This window comes from Miscanthus floridulus, chromosome 8 (genome assembly GCF_019320115.1).
Source record: "Miscanthus floridulus cultivar M001 chromosome 8, ASM1932011v1, whole genome shotgun sequence".
NCBI classification, from domain to species: Eukaryota; Viridiplantae; Streptophyta; class Magnoliopsida; order Poales; family Poaceae; genus Miscanthus; species Miscanthus floridulus.
Genome location: NC_089587.1, coordinates 205,030,648 through 205,047,108, shown reverse-complemented (window position 1 = coordinate 205,047,108; position 16,461 = coordinate 205,030,648). Strand labels below are relative to the sequence as shown.

The window sequence follows — 16,461 nt, the reverse complement described above, 5'->3', positions numbered from 1 at the left end:
TGATGGTGCACCCTTCGATTCGAGTGCATCTCAGAGTTGCAGATTATTTAGATGACCATGCCATAAGTTGTACATCATGTTGCAACACACTTGGGCACAACTGCTAGTTAAAATTAATTCTCGAAGGAAAATGTGAAAAACAAGCGGCATTTTCTTTCGTGAACCAATCGTTTCACAAGAGAACACAAATACGCCGATGTCCCCTGTTTTCCCGAGGGGACCCTGCCCGTCGGATGCGAGACACGGACGGCCCGCGTCCGGCGCCGCCCGATCTGGGTCACGCCTCCCCTGGTCTAGCGAAACAGGGCTCTACACGTGTACGGGGCCAGATTTCCCGTCGCCGACGTGGTTAGTGCGTCCCATCTGGCACCTCCGGGCCCACGCGCCAGGGAGGCCGCGCCCGCTTTTAAATAGCGCCTCTCCCCCGGCGGAATCGGAGGCGGCCAGGCTCCTCCCTCCTCCCCCCGCAAATCCTGAACACACCACCACTCGTTTTCCTCTCCGGGACAGGAGAAAAGGGGAGAGGGGCGAGGCGCGGTGTCCTCCCGATCTGCTCCGCCCCGACGCAGCTGTTCCGTCGTTCTCAGTCTCAGGTATCCCATTAGCCTTCCTGGATTAAATTTCCCCTGCCACTATTTCATAGATTGCTCTGAATGGATTGTTGAGGAATCGGTTACTTTTCCATTGCCCGGGTTTCGATTTTGGGTTGCTGAGCTCGGCAACAGGCTGACAGTTCGCCGTAGCGGGCTCGTGGCCGGCCGTCGGTTCGGCGGCGGCACTCACTGTCGTGCCGGCGGGCCGGGCCGAGCTCGTCGTCGACGATCCGTAGCCTTCGGTCTGGGAAAGTAATGAGGATGCGGCTGAACTCGCCGTCGCGCCTGCCGGCCGAGCTCGACATCGATCTCACTCACCCGAACCCTCACCCGCGGGCATCCGCAGAGGCCTTGGCCTGCTGATGTGGATTTGCCTAGATGAATCCTGGCAAAGCACGCTTGTTTCTCATCAGATCTGTAGCGTAGAGTGGTGTTGTTTAGATATTTTGCCCGTGCAATGGGACCATGATTTCTGCCCCCCTTCTGCCGTTACCACTCGTTGTGGGAAACATGACATGCCACCTTTGGTCACAAACTTTTCACAGCTCCCGTTGATCTTGTGGATAAAAGCTGCTACCTTTACAGGTCTTTTGAGTCCAAAGGCAGCCTCTTTCTTTCGGCGTTCGGTCCCTCCATGTTGGGCATCGCTGCGCCTGCGCCGCATGATGATGCTCTGCATTTGTGGTCAACTGCTCTGTTTTTCGAGCTCCTGATTTTTTACTGATACTATTAGCTAAGCGCGGAGTTGGCGATGACCGCACACAAGAATTGACTGACCTTTTAGCTCGTGCAACTGCTGCATCGACGAAGCAACTTGTTTTGCTTTGGTCATGTTTCTGACATAAAAAAAATATCTACTTCTCCAGATGGGAAACCGTATATGCTTTCTAGTGATCAGGTGCTAGGAATTTGGAGTATTAAAAAAAATAGAGCCTGTTTCTTTCAGCCTCGTGGCTTGTTTAGTTCATCCCAAAACTTTACATCCTATCAAATCGAACGTTAGACATATACATGGAGTATTAAATATATATTAAAAAATAACTAATTGCAACTATTTTGCGAGACGCTAATTAGTTCATGATTTATCAATCTGGTGCTAAAATAATACATAGGTTAATAATAGTTTAATTAGGCTTAATAAATTTATCTTGTGGTTTATCGATTGATTATATAATTTATTTTTTTTATTAGTATTCCAACACTCGACACCTCTGTAACATCCCATGTTCCCCGAAACTTTACTGACATGGATCTGAACAAGGCCTAGTCATCACGCGCTCGAGGGCAGGCCGGCGGTGGGGGCGGCGGCTCGTTGCGTAGTGCTTGTCTGCTTGACCTAGAAAAAGGCATCGTGATGAACGAGGCGCCACCGTTGGATGTCTTTGGAGTTTGGACGGTGGCGACTCTCTTCCTCCCACGTGGCGACAGAGAGATTCACCTACTCCGCCTCACTGCCGGCATAGTGCATGTCAGGGCTCTGCAGCCGTGTCTGCGCAACGGTACACGACGCAGCAGGGGGTCACAGCCTGCAAGGCCGGCAGGGCGGCACCGAAATCCAGGCCCACATGATGGCATGCATCACCGGTGGCCGGTGCACTGTGCACCGATTTATTTCTCGACACGATTTCCAGTCGTAGAATAAACTTAGCTGGACTCGGACAAGTGTCCAGAGGCGCGCACCAGCAGATCTGGGTACGCTTGGCCCCTCTTGTGACTGGTTTTTCACCTTGGCCTGGTCTGCTGCAACTGGCTGTGTAATGACACTGATGCCCTTGTTGGGGCGGAGTTACGTGCATTCATTGGGGTCCGCGGACCCCAACGAAATTTGCTAATCCTTCAATAACTATACCATGAGAATAGCAAATCACCTCTTCAAAATATATAAGATTGCAAAAGAGACCCTAATGACCCCGGTGGTATAAATTTCTAGCTTCGCCGATGGCTGCATTGCTGCTACTGCTATGGCCATGGTACATGGTAGTCGCATGTGCCATTTGCAGCCTGCTTGTTTGGCTCTCCCGCAGTCCAATCAGAAAGTTAGGGCGTGTTTAGTTCCGAAAATTTTTGGCTTTTGGCTACTGTAGCACTTTCGTTTTTATTTGACAAAAATTGTCTAATTATGGACTATTTAGGCTTAAAAGATTCGTCTCACGAATTCTCGGCTAACTGTGTAATTAGTTTTTTTTTCGTCTATATTTAGTACTCCATGCATGTGCCGTAAGATTCGATGTGACAGTTACTATGCAAAAATTTTTGGTTTTTGGGTGGAACGGGGCCTTAGGGGGGCCTTAGGGAGACAAATCAGTCGGGCGCACTTGTCTTGTCAGAATTAATGCACAGTATCAACACAGCCAAGCATCTCTTTCGACGGATGTGATTTCTGTCTCCATCTTGGCGCCATATAGTTGGCGGGTCGAGAGGACACGCTTGTGTCATTTTGCTCAAAGGCCCAAGGGAGACAGATAGCATCCGAATCCACCTTGTGGGAACACATGTGCAGCTACTGGATGCTGCACTACTAAAGTTACTAATGAACGCCCAAAATTGGTAACAAGATGAAGCAGACAGGCAACGAAAATCGAACATTTCTTAATTTTCGCACCAAAATAAGCTGGTTCTTAGATTTACTAATACGTTGTGCTTCTTTTACATTGCTATATGTGGCTTCACTAGGCTATCGTCTTTCAACCTTTTCCTTTTGTTCATTAGTTCTTAGCTTCTCCTCCTTGCCCGGTCTTATGACCGGATTGTAAATCGAACCGTTTTACCACCACCTTCAATGCAAAGGAAGAGCACCAGCCATCTTATGCTAAAAATAAAAATATGGGGTGCCTCTAGGCTCTGTTAGGTTGTTGCTTATAGAAAGATGACTTCAGAGTTCATATTTGCTAGCTTGTCAAAATTGTCCACTTCTACAGATGATGCAATATTGCCTTGCCGTATGGCTATTGGATAGCTTAGATTTGACCAGATGTGGTACCATTTTTTGGGTCCGAACTTGCAATGAATCTTTCTACACGCCTTTTTGGCACCTGTAGTCTCTCATGCGTCATGCGTGCTGCTTTCCTATAAGGTTCAGAAGTCCTTTTGACAAAGCATGCCGTCCAATTATATGCAGTACAGTACATCACATTTTTCTCAAGGGGATTGTTGGGACAGTTGGTGGCACGTAACATCACAGGTGACCATGACCTTAATCTATTTTCCACTTATTTAATTTAATTTATTTACCATTACCATAGGGGTTTTCTACCATACTTGGTCTTGTTGTAAGACTTTACATTTTATTAGTTCTGTGTGGTGATTCAGATCTACAGGTTTAGACACATCTGAAGCAGAGCGTGCGGCATCTCAACTCATGATGCACACTCACTTTGAAAAAGCGAATCTGAATTCTGAACATGTATGTATGTTACATACGCCATTGGGCTCACACATGCTGCGATCGATGCGATCCCCAACTTGCTGTGGCACATAGGAATATGTTTAATCAATGTTTAGGCAAGAAAGTGATGCGATCATGCACGGCACATGCCATCTTTGTGGAGACGCCCCTCGTGCCGTGATTTGTTTTATTTTGGTTGATTGATGCCTTTCTTGTACCCTCGCTGAATCTGTGCCAACTTGCTAGATATTTTTTCTTGTTCACATGACAGCTTTTTGATTGGATGAGATCGTTGTAATATTGTTCTTGATTCACACTTGCTTGATCTTTGTTGTAACGTATCTCGTTTGTGTTTGTGTCAGCAGCAAAATGGGTGCCGGTGGCAGGATGACCGAGAAGGAGCGGGAGAAGCAGGAGCAGCTCGCCCCTGCTACCGGCGGTGCTGCAATGCAGCGCTCACCGGTGGAGAAGCCGCCGTTCACGGTGGGTCAGATCAAGAAGGCCATCCCACCACACTGCTTCGAGCGCTCAGTGTTGAAGTCCTTCTCCTACGTGGTCCATGACCTCGTCATTGCCGCGGCGCTCCTGTACTTTGCGCTGGCCATCATACCGGCACTCCCAAGCCCGCTCCACTATGCGGCCTGGCCGCTCTACTGGATCGCCCAGGGGTGCGTGTGCACTGGCGTGTGGGTCATCGCGCACGAGTGCGGCCACCACGCCTTCTCGGACTACCAGCTCCTGGATGACATCGTTGGCCTGGTGCTGCACTCGTCGTTGATGGTGCCGTACTTCTCGTGGAAGTACAGCCACCGTCGCCACCACTCCAACACTGGCTCCCTGGAGCGTGATGAGGTGTTCGTGCCAAAGAAGAAGGAAGCGCTGCCGTGGTACACCCCGTACGTGTACAACAACCCCGTCGGCCGGCTGGTGCACATCGTCGTGCAGCTCACTCTCGGGTGGCCACTGTACCTGGCCACCAACGCGTCGGGACGCCCGTACCCACGCTTCGCCTGCCACTTCGACCCCTATGGCCCTATCTACAACGACCGGGAGCGCGCCCAGATCTTCATCTCGGACGCCGGCGTCATGGCCCTTTCGTTCGGGCTGTACAAGCTGGCGGCGACGTTTGGGTTCTGGTGGGTGGTGCGCGTCTACGCCGTGCCGCTGCTGATCGTGAACGCGTGGTTGGTGATCATCACCTACCTGCAGCACACCCACCCGGCGCTCCCCCACTACGACTCGAGCGAGTGGGACTGGCTGCGCGGCGCGCTGGCCACCATGGACCGCGACTACGGCATCCTCAACCGCGTGTTCCACAACATCACGGACACGCACGTCGCGCACCACCTCTTCTCTACCATGCCGCACTACCACGCCATGGAGGCCACCAAGGCGATCAAGCCCATCCTCGGCGAGTACTACCAGTTCGACCCAACTCCTGTTGCCAAGGCGACCTGGCGCGAAGCCAGGGAGTGCATCTACGTCGAGCCTGAGAACCGCAAGGGCATCTTCTGGTACAACAACAAGTTCTAGCCGCCGCTTGCAGAGCTGAGGACGGAGGCGATCGCCCATACTTTTACCCTAGGAATGGGAGGAGAAATCAGGAGGAGAAGATGGTAGTCGTACCAAAGTCTCCATCTACCTATCTATGGTTAGTCATCAGTCTATTAGACAGGAAGAGAGCATTTGGGCACAGAGAAGGCTTACTGCAGTGCCATCGCTAGAGCTGCCATCAAGTACAAGTAGGCAAATTCGTCAACTTACTGTGTCTCTGTCCATGGCTCTGAGCTTTGAGTAGTCCCAAGTTGTTTTTTCTCGTTTGCGTCTTAGTCGTCGCTGTTGTAGGCTTGCCGGCGGCGATCGTTGTGTGGTTGGCATCCGTGGCCATGTCTGTGCGTGCGTGGCCGCGCTTGTCGTGTGCGTCTGTCATTGCGTTGGCGTTGGCGTTGGCGTCATCTCTTCGTCCTCCCCGTGTGTTGTTGTAAAACAAAATATCCTGGTGTCTTTGGCGGAATTACAGATCGTCGAACGACAACTTTTTTGGGCAGTTGTAGTGGATTTCCGAGTCGGATCACGCACACACGATTCTCGTGTCGCGTTGCTCGTTTCTGGGGGTCGTCTTTGCTAGCTGGCTCTATCTGCCAAGATTGCCCCGATTGACTCCCTACAAATCCATCCACACAAAGGATGTGTGGTAAGCAGGAACTTTGCTTTGCTTGCGTTTCTCTGAGCTGGGACATTCTGTTCTGCCCCAGCTCTGCTTGGCTGTAGTGCCAATTTGCAACACTGTGGTCCTTGCACAATGCTTATCGTGTGGATGGAAAGGAACTGCTCTCTGTGCCAATCACCTGCCCGGGAGGACCAGTGTTTTGCTCTCGGCACCGGCTCAACTGTCTTACGGATGGAAGCTAAACTCGTTCATACTGAGCCCATCAACGTACATTATTGTGCTGGTACCTTATTCCCCCATCAGATGCGCATTCTTGTGTCACAAATCTCGTGTCTTGGCATGACGTCCAAGAAATTCAGTATCGGTCTCTATCCACTCCACGCGTCTTATCCGCAGCCGCTGATGCCATCGAAATGTCGGCAGGAGAGCTCAACGTCACCGGGCGGCCGCCGCCCGGCGTTATCCATCCCTCTCCGGCTACAGTGATGGGCACCGCAGAACCGTGCGCTCGAGTCCACGCCATTAAGACGTGGAGATGCCGAGATGGGACATGGCGGGTCAGTCAGGCACTCAGGCCCATGGTCACAACTTTTTTTTCTTTCGAATAGTACACGCATACTCGAGTGCAGGTGCAACGTCGTACTGCCCTGTACAAGATCACTGCTCTCCGTGATCCGCCCGGTGTGAAGAGAACCAAATATTGTAATGGCGCACGGATCGACCGGCGACCAGACGGAACTGTTTTTTTCTTTAACAAGGAAACTGGAGGGGCCGCAGCCCCTATAGAGAATTTTATTAAAAGGTAAAACAAAAGTAATTACAAAAAAAAGAAGCTACAAAGAGTTAAAAAAGGGGCTGTTAAGAAATAGAACAGCTCAAGACAAAGAAAAAAAATAAAGAAAATAAGGCTTAGACCGGGTTCAGATCGTTCCTAAAGATTGAGTCCATTGATGAATCAGTCTCGAGAGACTCGTTTTCACCCTTAGGTAGACCAGTCTTACTTCTTTAAGGACCCTTCTGCAATCTTGTATGCTTACTTGATTTCCATTAAAGATCAGCTCATTTCTGGCCAACCAAATCGTCCAGCACATGACAATGACTGCCACCATGAAAAACTGAGAATGGATTTGATCTTTGAAGGCAGATTTTTTTTTTTAAGAATCCCATTATCTAATGAGATTATCAAATTGAGCATGTCCCAACATTGCTGAGCGAAAGGAGAATGCAGGAAGAGATTGTTCAGCAGTTTCTTCAACCTGAAGGGAACAAAGCTCACAGTTATGCAGTTCAAAAAAAAAAAAAAAAACTCGCAGTTATAGGTTTCCAGGTTCATGTGCTTCCTTCTAAGAATATTCCTCGTACTTAGCCTGTCTTTGAGAAGCAACCAACAAAAAAAACCTTGTGCTTAGGCTGACAATAACACTTCTAACCGTCCTCGGCCGTCCTCTACTTCGCCAGCCGTTGAGCTTGCCTTGCTTGACCGCTCCTTGAGCTCCGGCCGCCTCGCCTGGGCCCTGCTGGTGCCCAGGCATCGTCTCGGCCTCGTCCCTTGCGCTTGCTCGAGCCTGAAGGATGTCGCCTTGAACCTTGCACTCAAGGTGCTCGAGGTTTTTGCGGCATTGACAAGTCCCCGTTGAAAAGCGAAGCTGCAGGCTGAATGGGGCCAATGGTTGGTTTTCCGTCGCTGGTCGCCACCTCAAGGTGTGTGTCGCCCCTTTTCCCCCCTCCTGTGTTTAAGGTGTGTGCTCTCAGTGCTTCCATGCATCTGCCGGGGATTTCCTTCACCCCTGGTGTGCGGATTCAAGGGGAAGTCTGGAGCAAGTTTGGTCTTCCCATTTCCTGGCCGAACCTTGGTAGTTCTTCGTTTGCCCTGGTTGTGGTGTTTGGAAGATGCAAATTCCGCCTCTCGACTGAATCTGTGGCCATTCTTCTTCAAGCCACCATTGTTGGTGCTGCATCTCATTTTAAAGTTTCTCATCTTCAAGACTGGACCTTCAAATTCTTTGTTTCCTCCAAGCGGGTTGGCTTCTTTGTTGCTAACCTTCGATCCTTCACTTGCGACGCCTATTTGCTCACCTTCCACCTCTGGGGTAATGGCGGGCCAAATTGGACCGCGGAGCTAAATCTCTATCTGCAGGAGGAAGAAAGGTCCTGCACGCCTGCTGGCACTAAGGGCTCAATAAAATCGTTTGCTGACGTGGTTAAGCAAAAACCCCTCTCTGGTGCCAGTGTCGTTCCTCTTGGTTACCAGAAACCTTCTTTCACTGGTGCTAATGCCATTCCCGTTGAATCCAGACATCGGAGAATTTCTGTTTTTAATCGTATTGAGTTTCCTCCTCGCTCTTCTTCCGCGCGCAACTCTAGCAAGTTTCCAAATTTGAATAGCAAGGCCCAGGCTCTGTTCTGCATCCGCTGCCTCTCGAGTGGTCACCGTAGGGTCAATTGTAAACGGCCTATCAGGTGCAACGCGTGCCTTGGCTGGGGGCATGTTGCAGCCTCGTGCTACGGTCCTAAGGAAGACTCTCAGCGACAGGATATCTCTGGTGAGCGACAGGATATCTCTGGCGGTAATGGCAGGGCAGCTTCGACATCTAACCCGGGATTTCAGGCCAAAGGCAAAGGCAAGGCAGAGGTGCCAATTAATTCGGGCCGGTTTACAGTTGTGACTGAGTGCCTGTATAGTTCTCAAAATTTTGCAAATTTTTTTCAAGATTTCCCGTCACATCGAATCTTTAGACGCATGCATGAAGCATTAAATATAAATAAAAAATAAAACTAATTACACAGTTTAGACGAAATTCACGAGACGAATCTTTTAAGCCTAATTAGATTATGATTGGACACTAATTACAAAATAACAACGAAAGTACTACAGTACCATTTTTTAAAAAATTTCGCAAACTAAACGAGGCCTGATATGCCTTCTACCTCCAAACCTTCTATCTTTAATTCCTTTGCTGAAATGTCTCGGGCCTGCTTCCCTTCTTGGGCCACCAAGGAAACCGCGCTGGCCTTTACTGTTCCTTGGTCTCTACGGCCCACGCGCGCTGCCCCTTCCTCCACTGTGCAGGCTCTTGACCCCCTGTCTTGGACGCTCCATGTCCCTTCGTATTCTTCGTCTTGCTTGGCTAGTTCTAGCGCGGCACCTGTTCCTAGTGTAAACTCCCTCCCCGACCCCCGTGCCTCAGACCTCCTTGCCTCCTCCTTCTTCTCAAGCTGCGATCATGGTGTACCAGCGCGCCGACCCCTCTCCCTTCATCCCGCACAACATGCAACTCCAAGAAATCCCCAACCAGGAGTTCATGACCCGTGCTATTGCGCCACTCACGCCGCCGTCGGAAAACGAGGACCTCGCCATTGCCGTCTTCGACCCTCTGCCTGGTAATGAACTTCAATTTGCTGCTGTTCGGGCGGTTCTTAGGGATTTCTTGCGTGATGAGGTGCATATTGCTTTCCGGGATATCCACACTCACTTGTGTCTGGCTATGGTTAAGTTTGCTCATGTTTATGATCGGGATACGTTGGTTTTGGATAGCCCTCATATTTTTGGCAATGTCAGTGTCTCCTTTGTCAAGCATAATGAGGGAAGGAACTGTCGTAGGCTGCAGTTCGATCATCATTGTTGGTTGCTTCTTCTAGGATTTCCCATTGACTATCGCACTGAAAGACATATTCAGAAGCGGTAGGCAAGTTTGCCAAAGTCCTGCTCTGGGAAGCAAGTGAAGCACACATGAATCGTCTGCTAGTTAGGGCTCGTGTGAATGATCTTCAGAAGGTGCCACAGTTCATTGTGTACTCGGATCCTGACACACTGAATGGTGACTCTTGGACCATTCAGTGTGAGCTCTTACTACATCATCCCAATGAAGCTCCCCCTCAAGAAGATCAAGTTCCACAAGAAGGTAACTTTGAAAATGGAATGCCTTTTGATTTCTTCGGACTGGGTCAACAAGTCAATGGAAACGGAAATCAAGAAGATGATGATCAGAATCAAGTGGCTGGATTGTTTGGGCAAGATGGACAGAATCAGCAGCAAGAACAGCATCATGAGCATGACCAGAACGTCTGGGATCCTTGGCCAGCAGAATTTTTACCACAGCAACCTATGCAGATCGATGTTGCTCCTGCTTTGGGTCAGAACCTGAATGAACTGCCTGCAGCTGAAAATCCGGCAATAGACCTCAATCAGCCAGCATTAGACTTGGATCTGCATCCGGTGATAGTGAACCCAGAAGTGCCTCTAAATCAGGACCTCATTGATCTCAATGACATTCATGTCAACATGTTTGAGCAGCACTTGCTTCATCTTGAAAATGAGGTGTACCTAGCTGATCCAATGGAAGAAGAACTAATGGATTTAGCAGATGGAATGCATCAGGAACAGCTCTAGGAACAAATTCAGATGCCTCCAGCTAACCCTCAGTCACCTATTGACTACCTGGGAGAAGAAATACCTCCGGACCAATTAGTTGGACCTGAGGATTTTCCTAAAAATCCTGTGGAGCATAATGAGGAGGAGCCACCTTTAGCTGCACAGCTAGTAGCACAACCTCAAGATGTTCAAGCAATCCCAGAAGCAGATGGGCCTGCTCTTCCTGCAGAAGAAGACCTGATCCAACCCCAAGTTGCTGACAACTTTAACAACAATATCCATGTTGGGCTGGCCCTGATGGGTAGTGAGCAAGCAGATCCAGTTTGGGCCAGAGCAAAAAAAGCTGAGGCCACCAGGCTTTGGGCCAGATTTTTCTCCCCAGGTAACATCACTGTTGTTCATACTAGCATTCCAACATCTTGGGCCAATTTCTTCACAGTAATGTTACTGTCGCCCACTAACTTTCAATGGGCCAAAAAACTGTTATCCTCCAAGATCCCTGAAATGTTATTGTCTGGCAATGGGTCCATTGAGTTTGGCATACCTACTAAGTGCCCTGATTACTCCCTGAAATGTCTGACAGATTCTGAAGCTGAGGACTCCTCCAAGGGAAAGGAGTTAGATGATGCTGAAGCGGCCCAATCCAGCACAAGGAAAAGATCAGCAAAATGCTCCCCTGCCCTGGTTGAAACGCAGGTAAGAAGAAGCCCCAGACTAAAGCACAACAACAAAGGTTTCAAAACCAGTTCTTGTACTATAAGAAATGCTTAGCTTGTGGCCCAGAGCCCCCTCTATTAAACAATGAAGCCATCAAGAAATTGGCTTTTGATTTCTGCAAATTGGACCAAACTGAAGTAAACAACGATATTTTGCAGACAAAAATGAAGAAAAGCAGGCCAATTGCAAGAGCAAGAATTGTACCTGTCATTCAAGATAATCCAGAAGAGAAGGAGGGTGAGCAGGAACAGGATGAAAGGACTGATGATCAGCTTCAGCTGCTGGAGAAGCACCAGGCCTCTGATGGGGAAGCCTGATCAAAGCAAAACAGTCAGATGATGTCAGAAACAGGAATATTTTGGAAGAACCCCTCATGCTGTAATCTGGGCATTGAGGAGAAACTTTTGTTCTGCCTTTAGTTCTTGTATTAGGCAGTTTCTTTGTACTTGGTTATCACATTTGCTTAGCCGGGGCAGTTGTGTTGAACCCCTGTCAGTTGTAAGACTTGCTCAGTTTGGAGCCTTTGCTACTCTTAAAAGTTTCCTAAATGAATGCAACAATGTTTAGATCATGGAATGTGCTCTGCTGGAATGTTAGAGGTATAAATGCTGTCAGAAAATAGGACTCAATCCGAAACAAAGTAATGGAAGCCAACTGTGATATAATATGTTTTCAAGAAACCAAAAAAGATAATTTTGACCAAGGAATTCTCAGGAAAGTGTTACCAGCTAGTTTTGATGCTTATGTTTTTGCTCCCTCTGTGGGTGCCTCAGGAGGTTTACTTGTTGCCTGGAAGTCCAATCTTTTTTATGGCTCTTTAAAATTCTCAACTGGTTTTGCTCTGGCAGTCCAATTCATCTCTAAGCATAATTGTACAATGTGGAATCTGATAAACGTCTATGGCCCTTGTACCAAGAGGGGAGAGTTGAATTCACTGATTGGCTCAAATCTGTTGACATAGACCAAGATGAAGATTGGATCATATTGGGGGATTTCAACATGTACAGATATCCTAAAAATAGAAATAAGCCCGGGGCTGATCTTGCTACTATGTCTCTCTTCAATAACACCATCAGCTTTTTGGGGCTCACTGAAATTCCTCTGCAAGGAAAAAATTTTACTTGGTCCAATATGCAGACTCCTCCACTCCTAGAAAAACTTGATTGGGTCTTCACGAGCTACACTTGGGATCTCTCCTTCCCAAGCACTGATTGCAAAGCCCTCACAATGGAAGTTTCAGACCACTGTCCTTTGGTCATCTCAATCTCAACAGATTTACCAAGAGCCCATACTTTCAGGTTTGAGAATTTCTGGCTTCTTAGGCCAGGATTCTAGAATCTAACAGCAGATAATTGGTCTATAGCTGCTTCACATGAAGACAAGGCACAAAACATTTCCAGAAAATATAAAAATCTGAGGGCTACTCTCAAAGTTTGGAATTCTTTTTCTAATCTGAAACTCACAATTGAAATGTCTCCCTAACCATTCATTTTCTGGAGGTCCTAGAAGATTATAGAGATTTGAGTCTGGAGGAATGGAACTTTAGAGATATTCTCAGAGAAAAACTCCTCGCTTTACTTGAGCAGCAGAGAATCTACTAGAAACAACGAGGATCTCTGAAATGGGTATTGCGTTCAAGGATCTCTGAAATGGGTCACACTTGGGGATGCTGGCATAAAATTTTTTCATGCTAATGCAACCATTAAGCATAAAAGGAACTTAATCTCTAAACTGATTACTGATGAGGGGGAGATTGTCACCTCTCATCAAGACAAAGAATTGCAAATTTGGCACTCTTTCAAGCAAAGGTTGGGGATTTCTGAACACAATGAAATGCACTTTGTCCTGTCCTCTCTCATTCAGGTTCATCCCAATTTAAACTGGCTGGAAGAGCAATTCACAGCAATTGAAATTGATGATGTGGTCAAAATATTACCAAATGACAAATCTCCAGGCCCTGATGGGTTCACCAATGAATTCATTGAAAAATGCTGGTCCACGGTTAAAAATGATTTCTATGGTTTGTGCTGGGCTTTTCAAAGCAATAATGTCTGCCCTCAGAGTATTAATGCTTCTTACATCACTTTAATTCCCAAAAATCAAAGCCCCATTTCGATCAATGATTATAGGCCAATCTCTCTTCTCAACTGTTCCATGAAGCTTATCACTAAGCTCTTGGCCAACAGGCTTCAATCCATCATCACTTCCTTAGTTCATAAAAACCAATATGGGTTCATTAAGAATAGAACCATTCAAGACTGCTTGGCTTGGTCCTTTGAATACCTTCATCTTTGCCATCATTCTAAAAAAGAAATCATCATCCTTAAGCTTGACTTTGAAAAGGCCTTTGACAAAATTGAGCACTCCACAATTCTGAAAATTGCTTCAAGCTAAAGGCTTTGGTGGACTATGGTTTTCCTGGATTCAAAATATCCTTTCCACTGGAACTTCTAAGGTTTTGCTCAATGGGGTCCCAGGGAAAACAATTCATTGTAAGAGAGGTGTGAGGCAAGGGGATCCTTTATCTCCCCTCCTTTTTGTCCTTGCAGCTGATCTGCTTCAATCTATCCTGAACAAGGCCTGCTTAACCTACCAATCCCTTTTAATTCCTCCTCTGACTTCCCTGTTATCCAATATGCTGATGATACTTTAATCATCCTTGAGGAAGAAGCCAGGCAGCTCGTTTTCCTGAAAGCTATTCTTCATTCTTTCACTGAATCCACTGGTCTGAAAGTAAATTTCTCTAAATCTGTCATGGTCCCCATCAACCTTTCTGAAGATAGATTCAATCATCTGGCCAATACTTTTGGGTGCTCCAAGGGATCTTTCCCTTTCACTTACCTAGGACTTCCTTTGGGACTAACCAAGCCCAAGGTTGATGATTTCCTTCCTCTGATTAACAAATGTAAAAGAAGGCTTGCTTGTTCTTCAATCTTTCTTTCTCAAGCTGGCAAATTTGAACTCACTAATGCAGTCCTTACTGCCCTGCCCAATTTCCAACTAAGTACTCTTGCTCTTCCTAAGGGGGTGCTTAAACAGATAGACAAATTCAGAAAGCATTGCTTGTGGAGAGGTTCTGACCTTAACTCTAAAAAACCACCAAAGGCTGCCTGGGAGATGATTTGCAAACCTAAAGAGGAAGGGGGGCTTGGAGTGCTTGATCTTAAAAAGCAGAATGAGGCCCTACTCATGAAAAAAATTGGATAAATTCCTAAATAGGAAAGATATTCCATGGGTTTCACTAATATGGGAAAAACACTATACTAATGGAAAGCTCCCAAGTCATATAAAAAAGGGATCTTTTTGGTGGAAGGATGTTCTTAAACTGCTTGACCCTTTCAAAACTTTCTCCTCAGTTAATGTTGAGAATGGACAAACCTGTCTGTTTTGGCAAGACACTTGGATTCAACAATCTCTGAATTTGCAATACCCAGAATTGCATTCTTTTGCTTAGAACAGAATGATTTCAGTGCAGAATATGCTTGGACAACAGTCTTTGACAGATCAGTTCAACTTGCCACTGTCAACTGAAGCTTATAATCAGCTACTTCATGTTGAATCTTTGAGAGATCAATTTCCTTTGACGGATCAGCATGATAACTGGCACTCAATTTGGGGAAAATTTTCGACAACAAGGACATATAAGTTTCTGATTGGGCAGACACAGGTTCATCAAGCTTTCAAGTGGCTTTGGAAATGCTTTTGTCAACCAAAGCACAAAGTTTTCTTTTGGCTACTACTCAAAGACAGGTTAAGCACAAGAAACATCCTAAAAAGAAAAAACATGCACCTGCAGTCCTATAACTGTGTTATGTGTAACTTGATGGTAGAAGAGACCTCTGTTCATCTCTTCCTGGAATGTCCTTTTGCCACAAATTGCTGGAATTTTCTGGGTATAACCTTTCAGAGTAACTTAAATCTACCAGATGCAGTCATCCAGATAAGATCTCAGACCAATACAAGATTCTTTATGATTTCGACAATTCTAATGAGTTGGGCAATATGGACTGTCAGAAATGGCTTCATCTTCAACAATATTCAACCGGAGGTTGAACAGGCCAAGGAAGTCTTCCTGAAGGAGTTAAAACTTTTGACCCTCAGGGCCAAAGTAAAAGACTCACAGATCTTCTACCTATGGATTCAAAATCTATTGTAATTCTGCTTGTCAGTTTCATTTTCTTCCTTTCTTTTTTTGTGTCCTAATTGTACTTCCCCTGTTTGTTTGTTTCTTTGAACTCTTTGCTTTGAATAAATTTCTGTAGGGGCTTTGGCCCCTCCAGTTTCATAAAAAAAAACAATAACACTTCTAGATCCAATTGAAAGCCGGGTCAGTTTGATGATGTCCAACAAGCTTTTTGTAAACCATTGAAGAGAGAATTTGGCTTGAACCCCCATTATAAGACCAGACATCTTCACTGTCCTCTAGAGTTGTGGTTTCCATTAACTGCTGCAGAGTTTGCAAGTGTGTCAAGGCAACTTGAGAAAGAGGTAGATCGAAAAGTTCTGTGACTGCATCATGGCTGAAAGCTCTGCGGACAGAAATAAGCTTATTTTTGGCAAAAGAGTGAATCTCAGGCAAGCTCTGATCAAGAGGTTGGGCTAACCATATGTGTGTCCAAAAAAAAAAGGCATCAGCAAGACAGATTCGGCCGGGCGTCGGGGCATGGGTATGTCCATGACAGGCAGCGACGCGAGCAGCGGACAGCGCAACTGCACAACGGGGTCCAGAGTCCAGCGGGTGGTCAGTGGTGCACTGCTGCTCCGTGCCTTGTGTCCTGGGTTTCAAGTGACCCGTCCGTTTATCCGCTTTATTTATCGGGTGCCTTGAAGGTGTGCCATCTGCTCGGCGAGCGAGGTCGTGGTGGTCGTTGATCTGCAAGCATGTCTTTCCCACGTCAAACGAAGGGATGGCTGGAGCTCTCTTGCAAGTTGCATTTGTGATTTTCACCTTTCATATGAATATATGATCCTTATCGTGAATTGAGGATAATGTGAAAGCAACGTTAGGCCAATAGGCCATGTAAAGCGTAGGAGGCGTTTGGATCTAGATACTAAATAAAAGCTAGTGCTTGCTTTGATCCTCGGTTTCTTTTTTAGGAAAAAAGATGTGGTTGGAAAAAGGGGCTAGATTTCTCCTTTTTCGGTGTTATAATTGTCTACTTTTAGATCAAAAGCATTCAACCGGATTTATTAGAAAGCTTAACGAAATCCAATGATCGTGGCT

General features: G+C 46.8%; 2 protein-coding genes across 8 annotated transcripts; both read left to right on the top strand.

Annotated features, from left to right (window-relative positions):
- The first annotated feature begins 451 nt into the window (after positions 1 to 451).
- On the top strand, positions 452 to 6,025 carry LOC136477988 (fatty acid desaturase DES2-like). 5 transcript variants are annotated; one of them, XM_066476302.1, is made up of 3 exons: positions 501 to 593; positions 3,717 to 3,774; positions 4,344 to 6,025. In XM_066476302.1, exon 3 carries the CDS (start codon positions 4,348 to 4,350, stop codon positions 5,509 to 5,511), a length of 1,164 nt encoding a protein of 387 aa, XP_066332399.1. In that variant the 5' UTR covers positions 501 to 593; positions 3,717 to 3,774; positions 4,344 to 4,347; the 3' UTR covers positions 5,512 to 6,025. The 5 variants fall into 5 exon arrangements, with proteins under 5 accessions (XP_066332396.1, XP_066332397.1, XP_066332399.1 ...); XM_066476301.1 differs by having other exon boundaries at positions 517 to 593; positions 3,712 to 3,774; XM_066476299.1 differs by lacking the exon at positions 3,717 to 3,774 and having other exon boundaries at positions 452 to 593.
- Positions 6,026 to 9,060: 3,035 nt separating this feature from the next.
- Positions 9,061 to 11,808, top strand: LOC136477987 (uncharacterized). 3 transcript variants are annotated; one of them, XM_066476295.1, is made up of 3 exons: positions 9,061 to 9,529; positions 11,104 to 11,216; positions 11,396 to 11,808. In XM_066476295.1, the coding sequence occupies exons 1-3, from the start codon at positions 9,373 to 9,375 to the stop codon at positions 11,552 to 11,554; spliced, it is 429 nt and encodes a 142-aa protein (XP_066332392.1). In that variant the 5' UTR covers positions 9,061 to 9,372; the 3' UTR covers positions 11,555 to 11,808. The 3 variants fall into 3 exon arrangements, with proteins under 3 accessions (XP_066332392.1, XP_066332390.1, XP_066332391.1); XM_066476293.1 differs by having other exon boundaries at positions 9,061 to 10,902; XM_066476294.1 differs by having other exon boundaries at positions 9,061 to 10,902; positions 11,104 to 11,253.
- The last annotated feature ends 4,653 nt before the right edge of the window (positions 11,809 to 16,461 follow it).